Raw genomic sequence first — 14,765 nt, 5'->3', positions numbered from 1 at the left:
ACTGATCATAAGATGCTTTTGCTTTCTATTAAAGCTAATGTTAAAAAAATTATATAATACGTAGGTTGAGAAAAGAGTGTCTATATATCTGGGTATAGTGCTTAGATTATCCACAAATACAAAGTGTGTTTTTAAAAGTCATACGCTACATAGAGTATATAATCAACAATAACCCAAATATAGGTGAATAGATTTAACAATACAGTTTAGATATTAGAATCCAAATACTTGAGCACATCACTCATGAAAAGTTGTACAGAGATTTGGTTGTGGAAAGCAAAATATATCAATGAGTAGAGATAGTCCCCCTCAGTAATTGAGAATTAGGTAGGTTGTCCATTTAGAAAATACAATCCACAAGGAAAATATTTCACTTACTTTCCTGACTGCGCTTCTCATCGGTACTCCAGCTCATCCCTCCTGGTATTGCTGATGTCCAGCCAGTGATGTGTTCTATATCGATGTCATTACATTAATTAATTATCGTAGTGCCTTTGTGCCAAGCATTTTCCAAATACTCAAAAAAGACAGTCCTGGCTCTGAGGAGTACACAATATACGGACAAGTACCATAGACAAGTACCACAGGAAAGAGAACTGAAATAACAATATGCACATTATATACAAGTCAACTTGATTACTACAAAAAAATTAAATGTGCACATACATTTTGATGATCATGTGAGTTAATTACAAAATCAGAAAATTACTCAGATTTCAAAACTGTAAAACTGTTTTTGAACCATTAAATGACTATTTATGTAATTTTGGAGGTAATACTTCGCAGTAACCTATGAGAGTTGTGATATTTGTTGCAGAAGGTAAGATGGTTTGTATGTGTGAATAAATCGCACGTAGGCACCTTTACAAGAGTGGAGTAGCGGACCTCCTAAATAGAATGTAAGAGCAAACATATTGCTCAATAAAAACTTCTTGAGGTCACACCGATAAGCCGATATATTAAATCTGCACTGCTCGGGCCCAGATCCTGCAAACACTTGGGGCCAGGCACACTTAGCGCCCTTGAGGCCAATAGGACTATGCCCGTGCTGCAGGGCTGGCGGGACTGGGGCCTACATATGCCCTAAACCGAACCAAATACAGCAGCTCAGTGGTTTGAGCATGGGCCTGCTAAACCCAGGGTTGTGAATTCAAACCTTGAGGGGGCCATTTGGGATCTGGGGCAAAAACTGGGGATTGGTCCTGCTTTGAGCAGGGGGTTGGACTAGATGACCTCCTGAGGTCCCTTCCAACCCTGATATTCTGTGATTCTATGAACAAAAGCCAAAGTAGAGTGGCGCTGTACGGGTACGTGCGTGCGACGCCTGGTTTTGTTCAACCGCTGTAACGCTTCCTCCCTGGGACAGGAGATGCGAGGCGAGGACCAGGCCCAGGCCCAGGCCCAGGCCCAAGTGGAGAAGCTGAAGCGGACGCTGAAAGCGCAGCGCCGGCAAAGAAAGCAGCCCGTGAGTTCAGGGCGGGCAGGTGGAGAGCGGCTGCCCACAGAGCCTGGACGGTGACCCTGCCTGGCGCCTCACCGGGCGCCCCGTCCTGGCTCAGCAGCGCCTCCTCAGCCGGGGCCCTTCGCAGCCCGCGCAACTGGTTCCAAGGGTCGGGGCAGAGCCCCGGGAGAGCAGCACTACCGCGCGTGCGCGGTGATTCAAAAGGAGGCGGGTGGAGCTTCCCTGGCGGCGAGGGGACAGTTCGGAATACCGCGCCTGCGCATCTGGAGTGTAGGCTGTTGCGGGCACGCGGGGCGGGTGCGGAGTACATCCGGGTTACGGGGGAGGGGGCGCGGAGGGGCTTCCGCGGCGTGTGCTGCCCCGCCTGACATTCGGCTCCCTCCCCTCCTCCTCCTCCCTAGCTGCCGGAGGCCGTGGGTCCCGCTGTGCTGCTGGCGGAGGAGGCGGAGGCGGACCGAGCCGGGATGGCGGCTCCTGCAGCCACTGCCCGGGCGCCGCGCAGTAAGTGTGTCTGAGTGTCCCTGCCGGCCGGGGGGGGCCGCCCCGCCCCAGCCCCTTCGCGTCCCGGGTCTCAGACGCCGCAGAGCGGCATGACCTGTCCGGGAGGGAGCCCTTGGGGTAGCCCCACGCAGCGGGCCCTGGAGCTGTGGCTGCGCGGCGCTGTTAGCCCGAGGCCCAAACTCCTGGGGCGGGAGGAGCGTGTCGGGGACAGCGGAGGGCGAGCGGTTAGCGGAGTCCCTGGGGCGGCAGCGTCGCTCAGCGAGGGGTGGCCGGGGAGGACGGCGGGGGCAGGGCAGGGCGCTGCGGGACAGATGCTGCTTCTGCCGGATTGGGTGACTGGCAGGTGCTGATATCTTGTTTTCATGCACGGCTGGCGAACCAGCGCGTGATAATTGGGTGCAAATAACCAGCACAGAGCTAAGTTACCCATTATGGAAAGTGCGGTATACTCTTCCTTTAGCAAGTGAATTTTTGTCAGTACAGCGAAAAACTTCCTCTGATTAAAACTCTGGAAATGTATTAAAAAAATTCTCAGTTAAAATAAACATTTTAAAGCGTTCAGGAACATTAGATAATATGCACAATATTTTTGGAATATTCCAAGGATCAACTCCTCAATTTATTATACTATATTTGAATGTTATATCTGACACTTACTCATCACCCTGTGTATGAGTAATATTTTGATGACAGGATTATTTTGTCACTATTGTCATTCATCTCCTGCCTATAGAGGGCAAGAATGGAAGAATATATTCAAACATATATGCACAAAAGGGACTCTACTTGAATCTGTTGCAGCAGAACACTTCATCATGGAGTTGGGGAGGGTGAAGGCAGAAAGTGCTATCCAAAACCAAGTAATTTAAATTTTGCTAGACAAAACTGTTCTTACCCAATTCCTGTCAGATATTTTAGGGAATAGTAGTACCATCAATTTTATTTTGGGTGATTTTTCTCATTTGTGCACTCTGTGAAAAATCTCATTTTACAAATGAGAGGAATCAAAAGGGAAAATTTTTAAAATGAAATCAAATATATTACAAGTGATTAGAACAAACTAATTTTATTGACAAGACAATGTTTGTTACAAACTCTTAAAATACCATTTTTATTTTGATATTTTGTAAAGAAAAATTTCCAGTTAGAAACAACTTCTCAAACTAATTAGCTTAACTTTCAAAACAAAAAGGTTAAAAATACAGACTTATCAGAACACTATAGTTGACACCCTCCTTCACTGCCATTGGTTATTTTGGGTTGCAAAACTTCTAAGATTTTGACTTTTTGTCCCCCTGTGGGATAGCAAAAAACTTTTGAACTCAAAAATATTTGCAAACTCAGAAATCCATTTCCCACCCAGCTGCAGTTTTTGACTGCAGGTCATTTCCCCCTACAGCAGACAGATCAGCAAGGGGATAGTGTGAAAAGATCACTCATCTAGCATTTTCAATTGATTATGCCCATGTCCCGTTTCTGTGTTGATACAACTAACTTAGAACCCTGTAAAGTTTATAAATAGTTTAAATTTGTGTCTCATATGCTTTGCATTTATCAACATTGAATTTAATTTGCTATAGAATTGTCCATTCACCCAGTGTACTTAGGTTCCTCTGAAGTTCCTCACAGTCCACTCTGCACTTGACTAACTTAAATAGAATCATAGAATATCAGGGTTGGAAGGGACCCCAGAAGGTCATCTAGTCCAACCCCCTGCTCAAAGCAGGACCAATTCCCAGTTAAATCATCCCAGCCAGGGCTTTGTCAAGCCTGACCTTAAAAACCTCTAAGGAAGGAGATTCTACCACCTCCCTAGGTAACGCATTCCAGTGTTTCACCACCCTCTTAGTGAAAAAGTTTTTCCTAATATCCAATCTAAACCTCCCCCACTGCAACTTGAGACCATTACTCCTCGTTCTGTCATCTGATACCATTGAGAACAGTCTAGAGCCATCCTCTTTGGAACCCCCTTTCAGGTAGTTGAAAGCAGCTATCAAATCCCCCCTCATTCTTCTCTTCTGTAGACTAAACAATCCCAGCTCCCTCAGCCTCTCCTCATAACTCATGTGTTCCAGTCCCCTAATCATTTTTGTTGCCCTTCGCTGGACTCTCTCCAATTTATCCACATCCTTCTTGAAGTGTGGGGCCCAAAACTGGACACAGTACTCCAGATGAGGCCTCACCAATGTCGAATAGAGGGGAACGATCACGTCCCTCGATCTGCTCGCTATGCCGCTACTTATACATCCCAAAATGCCATTGGCCTTCTTGGCAACAAGGACACACTGCTGACTCATATCCAGCTTCTCGTCCACTGTCACCCCTAGGTCCTTTTCCACAGAACTGCTGCCTAGCCATTCGGTCCCTAGTCTGTAGCTGTGCATTGGGTTCTTCCGTCCTAAGTGCAGGACCCTGCACTTATCCTTATTGAACCTCATCAGATTTCTTTTGGCCCAATCCTCCAATTTGTCTAGGTCTTTCTGTATCCTATCCCTCCCCTCCAGCGTATCTACCACTCCTCCCAGTTTAGTATCATCCGCAAATTTGCTGAGAGTGCAATCCACACCATCCTCCAGATCATTTATGAAGATATTGAACAAAACCGGCCCCAGGACCGACCCTTGGGGTACTCCACTTGATACCGGCTGCCAACTAGATATGGAGCCATTGATCACTACCCGTTGAGCCCGACAATCTAGCCAGCTTTCTACCCACCTTGTAGTGCATTCATCCAGCCCATACTTCCTTAACTTGCTGACAAGAATACTGTGGGAGACCGTGTCAAAAGCTTTGCTAAAGTCAAGAAACAATACATCCACTGCTTTCCCTTCATCCACAGAACCAGTAATCTCATCATAAAAGGCGATTAGATTAGTCAGGCATGACCTTCCCTTGGTGAATCCATGCTGGCTGTTCCTGATCACTTTCCTCTCATGCAAGTGCTTCAGGATTGATTCTTTGAGGACCTGCTCCATGATTTTTCCAGGGACTGAAGTGAGGCTGACTGGCCTGTAGTTCCCAGGATCCTCCTTCTTCCCTTTTAAAGATTGGCACTACATTAGCCTTTTTCCAGTCATCCGGGACTTCCCCGATTCGCCACGAGTTTTCAAAGATAATGGCCAATGGCTCTGCAATCACAGCCGCCAATTCCTTCAGCACTCTCAGATGCAACTCGTCCGGCCCCATGGACTTGTGCACATCCAGCTTTTCTAAATAGTCCCTAACCATCTCTATCTCCACAGAGGGCTGGCCATCTCTTCCCCATTTTGTGATGCCCAGCGTAGCAGTCTGGGAGCTGACCTTGTTAGTGAAAACAGAGGCAAAAAAAGCATTGAGTACATTAGCTTTTTCCACATCCTCTGTCACTAGTTTGCCTCCCTCATTCAGTAAGGGGAACTTACTTACATTCAGTAAACTTTGTCATCTGCAAATTCTGCAACTTCATTGCGTGCACACACCCTTCCAGATCATTAATAAATATCTTAAACAATGTGAGACCTAACCTGGAACTTTTAAGCTCCTACTATTCATTATTCACCATGATGAAAACATTTATTGCTACTCTGTTTCCTCTCATAGCAAGTTTTGATCCGTAACAATACTTTGCTCTCACACTGTGGCTACTTAGTTTCTTTAGCAGTCTCTTCAGTAAAACATCAATCTGTTCTCAATAAATTGAGGGATTAAAAAAATGTAAGACTCCTAAGTGACTCAGGAACGAAGGGTGGGAATCCATGAAAGTACTTAGGCACTGAAGTCCCTGTTTTGGCTCCACTGCAACCCCCAAAACCGCTTCCAAGTGCTGTAGGTTAGGGATGCTGCCTAAATTCTTTGCCTAAGTTTTTCACGGTGAAAGTTCCCTAGGTGTCTAAAAGTTTCTGGCTCTGGGCATGTGCACTGCTTTCTCCCTCTAGGCATCGGGATGCCTGTCTCCCACCTAAGCTCCAGAGTGATGCACAAACAACAAAAAGACAGGCATTCAGCCATCTAAGTTGTGTTCAGGGCCTGATTGGGTAGGTGCGCTGAGAGGCTGCTATCAGATCGAGTCCAATACAAAATCAGGATGAGGAATAGGTGGTGGTGATTTTTCTTGGTGACTCGAAGTTCGATGCTGTGACACTCAGCATTTCAATGCCTAACTCCTTTTGTGGATCCCGCCCTGATCTATTGACTTTCAATGAGACTTTGGCTCCTAAATGCTAAAGGCATGTTTGAAAGTATGCCTTTGGCTCCTACTTCATAACGGAGCTTTTGTCAGCTATAAGTGTGACCTAAAACAAAAAATAATCTTCAGTGGTACCTTTCCAAACATAGGCTTGTCTGTTTGATTCCAAGCTCTATGTTGAAATGCATTTAGGCACAGATCTATAAAGGAATGTAGGTGCTTGAGACCCAGATTTAGGCACTGCTCTTCCTCTAGGCCCCTAAACTCATTAGGTGCCATTTTGTAAGGAGTTAGGCATCCATTGCTGCTGTTCTTGCAAAAAACTGCTTAGGTTCCTGACTCGAGGAAAGGGTTCCTGTCTGTGGATTCCACGCAGAGAGAGGTGCCTCCCTCTATCCTCTGGGAATTAGGTGTCTAAATCCAGAAGTGTGGCGCTTAGGACACCCTTCTTGATATCTGGTATTGGCTAGTTTAGGTAGCTCCCCACCTACTATGCTGGCTTTGTGGTGCTAGTGTCAGATTCCTGTCCCCCCATGTGTTGTATAGTGAGCGAGGTACTTAACCCAGGGTTTCTGGATTCCACTGGGTGGTTAGGCTTTTAAAAGTTAGGAGTTGCAACACCTAAGTCCCTTTGTGGGTCTGGGCTGTTCCCTCAGTACATCATGTGGAGGGAAGGAAAGGAAGCTGTTCCACTCTGAGGTCCTAAGGTGGCATTCCTACACACAGCTTGATCCCTAGTTTCTGGTGAAATGCTCTCTCCTCAATAAGTCTAAGTGAATTCCACAGTCCTACCTGTGAACAAGATTTATGATTGCCTTTACTTTGCTTCAGTGTTTCTACTAAATCCTTGTAATTTAAACATGGTTGTCTTTTCTACTTGAGAATCTGCTCTCCTTTTTCAAAACAGCAGTGACATTTGAGGGTTGCCCTTAATCCCATCATTTTCAATATTTTCTTCATGTCACTAAAATTCACTTAGTTTCTTTCGTGCTAATCTTACATAATATTTAATTGTTCACTTTCCAGTTTCTACATTTTATTTTTAACTATAGCCAAAGAATTAAATATTCTAACAGCTGGAACAGAAATTTCCCTCCTTCCCTATTTACCTGTGTTAATTTATTCAACATCTCATCATGCTTTTTTTTAAAGTCCCTTGGCAGAAATCTGGCATTTTCCCTTAATTTAATATTACATTCTCTTCGATCCTGAACTAAACAACTGTAAGGAATTGGCTATATATTAATTCACTAATAAGTGAATAGAGAACAGCTGCAAATAATGAAGTCTTTTTAAGAAATAGCCCAGCATCTGGTAGTTGCTTCCTTGAATATGCTGGAAGATCAAAAAGTTGGGAAGTCTTTACTTTCCGGGATGGTTCTATTGGGAATGATCGTTCGTTCATTTGTAGATGCGTACTGGGGTCATTTAGTATGAGTATTTGTATCTGATTTACTAAAAGGGGTCACACAGTTTTTCCACCTCCAGCACAAAGGCTGGTGTATTTCTTTGATTCAGTTTTGAAACTACTGGGAATTGCAAAACGTGAAAGAAATCCTGAATGCTATGATAAAGAGAGAGAAGTTGTTATAAAATACATTTGGGGGGAGGGGATGCGGGACAAAAGGAAATGAAGAAAAGTTAAGAAATCAGTAAGTTTAGTAAGAAATCATTACTAAGCAATTTAGTAAAATACTGAACAATTGTAGGATAAATTGTCCTGAAAAGTCACTCCTTAATTCTAAGAACCTGTGTAAACCAGTATCTGTATGTACTAAAGGCAGTTGGCTCAACCAATTAACTAAAGGACCTGATCCTTAATTCCCCATACATACACACACACAATTTATGTTGATTTTAGTGAATTGTTGGTGTTTAGAGAATGTATGATCAGGTTGAAGTGACCTAGTATTGCCAAGTCTACCTTAAAACCCTCAAAACAGTCTACAGTTGACTCTTGACACTGTTAGTAGTTTTGCTTAATGCGGCGATTATTCCTCATGTTCAAAATCTAGTTTTCCAATAGTAACTTGTTTGTTAAATGTTCTTTGTAAATGTGAACAATTATTTTTATTTATAATGCAATAAACTTCTTAAATCAGTTTCTTTGCAGTGTTTAATGTCACACAGATTATTTTAAAATTTGTAAGGAAAAGAATAACACTTAAGACTGATATTTTACAAGCCAGTTTTCAGCTCAAAGAATATGTAACTGGTTTTACAGTACAACTGCTGTCCACCTCCTTCGTTCTCATTCCCAGTTCAAAATAATAATTTCTGCTTCCTGTGATTGCACATGTCCATTCCACTTCAGGTTTAAGTCAGCGATTTTTTTTCTTTAGCAATACCCGTCAAGGTGTTGGTGGTGGTCTCTGCCCTTTAGGCCCTTGGGCAGCAGAGGTGCCCCATGCCTCCCTCAGTTCCATCTTACACTCTGACTACCAAGCATGGGAAGTATCATCTTGCTACTGGAAGTTGTTTTTCTCTCTCTCTCCTTCCTTCTGTCCCCCCTCCCAAAAAAAATCTTGCCTATGGTAAATAGTTTGTGGTATTCATTAGATTAGTATACATGTTCATCGTTATTTTCTTGCTTGTTTTGGAGGATTGGTCCCCTCTTATGTTCAGGGTGTACCTGGTACCGCATGTGCCTAAGTCTCTGGGCTTGTGCTGGCTGCAAATAATAATAAAAAATCTATGCTGGTGAGCGACCCTCATTCCACCTGCCTAAACTGTCTCGGCAAGGATTATGTTAGAGCAGTGGTGCCTAAACTTTCTGTTTACCCCTCCCCTCCTGACCAACAGTAGTGAATCTATCCATGCTCTTTCTCCCCCACCCCCCATTACTGCACAGTTGGCTCAGCAGAGGAACTCGAAGGTGGAGCTGGGGGCTGAACTGGAGATGGGGGACGAGCTGGGGCTAAAGGTGGACCTGGGCCGGGGGTGGAGAGGGAATGAGAACAGAGCTGGGCTGGAGTTGGAAGAGGAGGTGGAGTGGAACTGTGGCTGCGGGCAGAGTGGAGCAACAGCAGGGGCCGGAGATGGGCTGGCCATTGAGTGGAGCTGGGGCTGGAGCTGTGCTGGGGGCAGAGCAGGGAGCAGAGTGGAGGTGGGCTGGGGGCGGAGCAGGGCTGAGTGGTGCTCTCTCCCTGCCCCTGTTGGTGGCTGGCCTGGGCCCCCCTGAACTTTCCTCCATGCCCCCCTGGGGGGGATGCCCCACAGTTTAGGGACCACCAGTCTGTGTTACAGATTGATGCAGATTTGTAGAGACTTTAAGACCTGGACAGACAAAACAACAAAAGGGAGACTGCGCCACATCCTCATGGAGGCCACCCGGCATCTCCCTTGTGAACTTTCCCTCTCAGGTAAGGAATACCGCTCTGGAATTTCCTTCTGAACGCCAGCACTGATCCCCTTAACCAGTGCCAAGAAAGAAGCACATGAGGGCAGAATCCTCAAAGGAGCCAAGATGTAGCTCCCCTAGACGATCGAGGTCCTCACTATTGTCCACCTGCTTGAGAGGGCGGGAGGACATAATCTGCGAAAAGACACTGCACGGTACAGACCTCTTCTCATCAAGCATTTGTTGACTCTGGGGCCCAGGTCAATGTGACTGACCCCTGCTATGGTACTGACTTCGATTCAAGAACAGCAGCACCAGGAAAAACTTTTGGTATTGACAATGCCAGAGACCTATGCAGCATCCTGGGACATACTCTGCATCTTGGTATTGGACTCCCTGATGGTACGGGAGACAGGTTGGCTGGTACCAATGGATGTCCAGGGTATACCCAACATGAAGTCCCTGGTACTGATATCTCCAGAGCGACATCCCTGGACCTTGGCACCACTGGCACTATACCACCAGGGTTGTGTGACTCAGGGTCCTCCTCAGAGCCTGATGTAGGCTCTTATGTCCCTCGCTCCTGTGACAGAAGGTGTCACTTCCCTTCTCCTTCATCAAGAGAGTTCCAATACCCTGGTACCCACCAGATGTCCAGAGACAGGGACCCTTGGAGCAGTCGTGGCCCTACTAGAACCTGTGGTGCATGCCTCCCGTTTCCAGATTCTCCACCTTTCAGAACTTCTAGCAGACAACATGTTAGCATACGTGAGGCAGTCCAGGAGTTTTTCCATTAGTAGTGATGTTAGCAAGCAAAACCTCAAGGCCTGAAGATGTCAGGATCTTAAGAAGGGCAGTTGGGACCAAGGTTCCAGTCCAGGGCCCATTCCAAGGGTAAGAGTCTGAGTCAGATTTCAGGATCTGGGTCAGGAAGCAAAGTACAAATCAAGCCAATGTTGAAGCCAGGAGTTCAGGAGCAGTATAGTCATGACAACTGTAGGAGATTTGTGGTATTGCCTGTAATTTTCCTGGAATGCCTCTGGGGTTTATATGGGTGGGGAGCCAATGAGGAGCCATGAGGATGCTGCCTGTTAGTCCCCTTCAGGTGGGACTTCCCATGGTTTGTGTCCATAGCAGGTTATGGGCAGTGGAGCGCAAGCTGGTTGCAGTGGCTTCTGGGTAGCGGCATGAAGATGTTAGCTGCATGGCAGCTCTGCAGGCCTGTGTTCTAGACTCAAAGGGCCTTACGTTACCTCTTCCTGGGGTGCCCTCCGATAGCCAACCTAGGTTTGTCTGGATGAACAGCATGGAAGGCTGCCACAAGGTCAGGGAGGTGATTTGGGATGCAGACTCGTAGGATCACATATTGTGACAATAGCCCTCCCAGTCTGTGAGGTTCCCAGAGGGAATCACATATAATTTTTAAGTCCCGTATCTCGTGGCCCTTACATTCATTGTGTCCTTCAATCTATACCGGAGTGGGCAATGGTTGAGCCAGGTGAGCAAAAGTGTTGTTGATATAGGGTTTTAGTAAGGATATATAAAACACTGGGGGTATTTTGGGGGATGTGGGTAACTGAAGCTTTATGGTCACTGGTCAGTGTTGTAAGCAAACTCTGCTTGGGGTAGGAGGCTTGACCAGTTGTGCTGCTTCACAAATCTCCACCAGAACAAATATTGTTCTAACATTTGATTTGCTTGTTCATACTGACCATCTGTTGGTGATAGGTGGTGGATGTGTAAGTGCAGACCCAGAGCAATCATAGGGTTTTGCGCCAAAACAATGACACAAACTGCAGACCCTGATCAGTTGTGACTTGCTCTAGGAGTCCATGGAGATGGATGTCATGAGTCACCAGGAGCTGAGCCTTTTCTTCTGCAGAGGGCAGGTGTGCAGTGGAGATGAAGTGGGCCATTTTTATCAACTGGTCAACCATAGCCAGGACTGCAGTTTCTCAGCTAGACATGGGGAGCTTGACCATGAAGTTCAGGGTAATGGCCGCTCAGGGACTAGACAGGGTCTTGGAAGGCATTAGGGCGCCGAGCTGTTTCGAGCCTGGCTTCTTGATGCAGGCGCATGTCTCACAGGAATCAACATATGTGTGGATTTTGTGCACATTGAGGGCCAACAGAAGGAGTGGGTGGACAAATGGAGGGTCTTGAAGTGCCCCAGATGGCTTGCTAATAGTGAGTAATGACGGAGCCTTAGTACCTCTAACTGGGTGGCTGGTGGGACATACAAGCGGCACTTGACATTAGAGCAAGCCATCCTGGACCTGGCTTGCCGTCTCGACCCCCTTGGGAGGAGGCTCCTTCTCTGTAGCTGAGCAGATTGGTAACATGAGGTCTTGGGGAATCATGGTATTTAGGAAGTTCCAGGACATAAGAATATATTTGGGGGAGGAGGGTGCGTGTTTCTGGCTGGCAAGATATTCCCCTATTTGGTTGGGACAAGGTAACAACAGTCTTGTTCTGGGCCCCAGGTGGGATATGATGGTGAATTGAAGCATGTGAAGAACAGGGTTCAGCAAATCTTCCTCTCGTTCAGTGCTTTGGCTCAGTGGAGATATTCAAAGTTTTTGTGATCCGTGTATACCTGTACTGGTACTGAGCACTCTCCAGTTAGTGGTGCCACTCTTCAAAGGCTGCTTTTACGGTTAAAAGCTCCTCATCTAGAATTTCTTAAATCTGTTTGGCTGGAGTGAGCTTCTGTGAATAGTAGGCACAAAGGTGGAGGTGCTTTTGTGGACCACGTCTTTGAGAGAATATGGCCCCAATTGCCACATTAGAGGCATCAGTCTCAATGATCAAGGGTTGTGCTGAGTTGGGATGGACCATAATTGGGGCGCTGGTAAAGGTAATCTTGAGCCAGTCCAGTGCTCATTGGGCCTATGGGAACCAGTGAAGGTGGTGTTTTTGTGGGGAAGTGCTGTCAGGGGTTGATTTGGCCTGAAAACTCCGAGATGAACATTCGATAAAAACAAACCCCAGGAAGTGTTGTAGCTCTTCGATGTTTTGGGGGTGTACCCAGGTCTGAACCACCTGTGCCTTCTTGGGGTCCATTTGGAGGCCATTAGGGGACAGGATGTAGCCAAGGAATTCCATGGAGCACTGGTCAAAGCTGCACTTTTCCAGCTTTGCCTAAAGGCCATGTTGATGGAGCCGTTCCAGGACTGACCGAACATGCTGGGTGTGGTGTTCAGGATCCTCGGAAAAGATGAGGATATCATCGAGGTAGACTATGCTATACTGGGTTAGGATGTCATAGAAGACCTCATTTATGATTTGCTGGAATGTTTCTGGGGCATTTGTGAAGCCAGATGGCATTACCAGGGGCCGTTCTGGGTTTGAAAAAGCTGTCTTCCACTCATCCCTGGCTCAGATCCGAACCAAGTTATAGGCCCCTGCAGGTTGAGTTTTATAAATACATGATCCAGTAGTTCCAGGATGAGTGGAAGGGGGCACTGATTCCTGAGGGTAACCTAGTGTAGGTTTTGGTAATACATGCATAGGTGCTGGGTTCCATCTTTCTTTTTAACAAACAGAACTGGGGCCCCAGCAAGAGAGGTAGATGGCTATATGAAACCCTTGGGCAGATTCTCTTGGAGAGAGGAACGCAGGGCAGCTATCTGAGGTTCCAACATCGCGTCAATACGGCTGAATGGCACCTTGGCTCCCGGGTGCAGCTCGATCGGGCAGTCATAATCCTGGTGTGGTGTGGTAGTAGGGAGTCAGCATTCTTCTCGAAGACATCACCGTAGTTGCTGTACTTGTGGCAGTGCTGGAGTCAACTCTGATGGTATTTCACCTGACCCACAGGCAGGATCAGGTGGAGGGTATGTCTTGGTTCTGAGGTTTGTCAGACAGTGTGTGTTGGCAGACTTGCTTGAAAAACTTGGAGCAGAAGCTAACTTGGTGCTCATCCCAAAGGACCGTGAGCCAGCAGCGGTGAAATGACCAGGGTTATGGGGAAGAACCTCCCGATGGTCCCAAATGGCAACTTCACGCCACTGTCTCCTGTGTCACTGGCCCCAATGACAGGAGTGAGCCATATATAGTTTCTACTGGGTTGGGGACAGTCTTTGGTTGAACTGGAATACCCAGGGCTTAGGCCGTATCAGTATCTATGAAGTTGTCCATTGCCTGGAATCCACGAGTGGCCGCTGTGGCAGAATTTGGTAAGGCTCCCCTGGTACATGGAGGCAGACTTGGACTCACCATGCCTGGGGCATGCCTTAGCAAGGAGTGGGGGAGGGGGTCATTATGTCAGGCTTACCCAGGCCAACTCCCTCTACCAGGCCTGGGTGTGGTTGCTTCCTGAACTGTGTTGTGCTAGAGCTCGGGGTGGACAGTTGGCAAAAGTTTGGCTGATCCTCCACAGTAGAAACACAAGCTGTGACAGTGCCGTTTTTCCTCAGGGGTCACATGGTGGCGGGCACTATCCTGCTGCATGGGTTCAGAGTCTGCATTGAGATTGGTACTGAGGGTCACTGGTCAGGTAGTAGCACAGACCCCTTCTTTTCCTCATATTGCTTGCTGAGCCTATTGTCAGTGTGGATGACAAGGTTGATGAAGGCCTCCACAGGCTAGCTCATCCTTAATCTCCTCACATAGTCCCCACTGGAACTGGTAGAGCTGGGCCAATTGGTTCCACTCAGGGTCGGAGACTAGTCACCAAGAGTGGGCAATGCCATGCTGTCTGGAGTGGCTCACGTTTGTGAGCACCTACCTTCTGGGAGACTATCAGAAAAAAAGGCAGATAACCTAAACTGGTGGTGTCTTCTATAATTAGATTTTACCAAGTCACTAACAAATGTGAACTCCTGAATCACTATACCAGTCTTACCATGGAGTCACAAACAATTCCCTTAGACTCTCCAGTCTGTCTTCCCACCCAGAGAAACAGGACTTTGTGATAAAAGGTCATTTATATCAAAAATTATACCACATTCAGGTTGCTCCCAGTCCCAAGAGACCAGTCACTTACCCCAGATCAGTTGGTACCCTAGATTTTACACCAAAGGCAATGATGGTAGCTAATTCTATAGTAAATTAACTATAGATCTATTAGCTAACAAAAGGAAATGAGAGATATTGAGAGTTTGAAGCCGGTAAAATATATGTATAGGTGAGTCACAGTCTGTAATTCCAAATGGTAGCAGAGATGTAGTAATCTGCCAGTTTCCCAGAAGTCTCTCAGGACTACCCAGAATGACTCTGGGAATCTCCGTCTTCTCGTTCTGTTATTCCACCCTGTTAGAATCCAAACAGTTCAGAGTTGAAGGATCTTTCCTTGA

General features: G+C 46.5%; 1 protein-coding gene across 6 annotated transcripts in view; it reads left to right on the top strand.

Moving 5' to 3' along the window:
• The window catches only part of CC2D2A (coiled-coil and C2 domain containing 2A), a 139,577-nt gene that overhangs the window by 6,723 nt on the left and 118,089 nt on the right, over positions 1-14,765 (top strand). For 5 of the 6 annotated variants that reach the window (XM_075128025.1, XM_075128023.1, XM_075128024.1 and 2 more), the window contains exons 3-4: positions 1,367-1,465; positions 1,864-1,963. The exons of the other annotated variant lie outside the window; for it this stretch is intronic. In XM_075128025.1, coding sequence (XP_074984126.1) covers positions 1,367-1,465; positions 1,864-1,963 — 199 coding nt within the window. The remainder of the gene's footprint in view (positions 1-1,366; positions 1,466-1,863; positions 1,964-14,765) is intronic. 6 annotated transcript variants of the gene reach the window in all.

The sequence above is a fragment of the Caretta caretta genome, chromosome 4 (genome assembly GCF_965140235.1).
Source record: "Caretta caretta isolate rCarCar2 chromosome 4, rCarCar1.hap1, whole genome shotgun sequence".
NCBI lineage: Eukaryota > Metazoa > Chordata > Testudines > Cheloniidae > Caretta > Caretta caretta.
The sequence above is the reverse complement of the archived record's forward strand: the minus strand, read 5'-3'. Positions and strand labels throughout refer to the sequence as shown.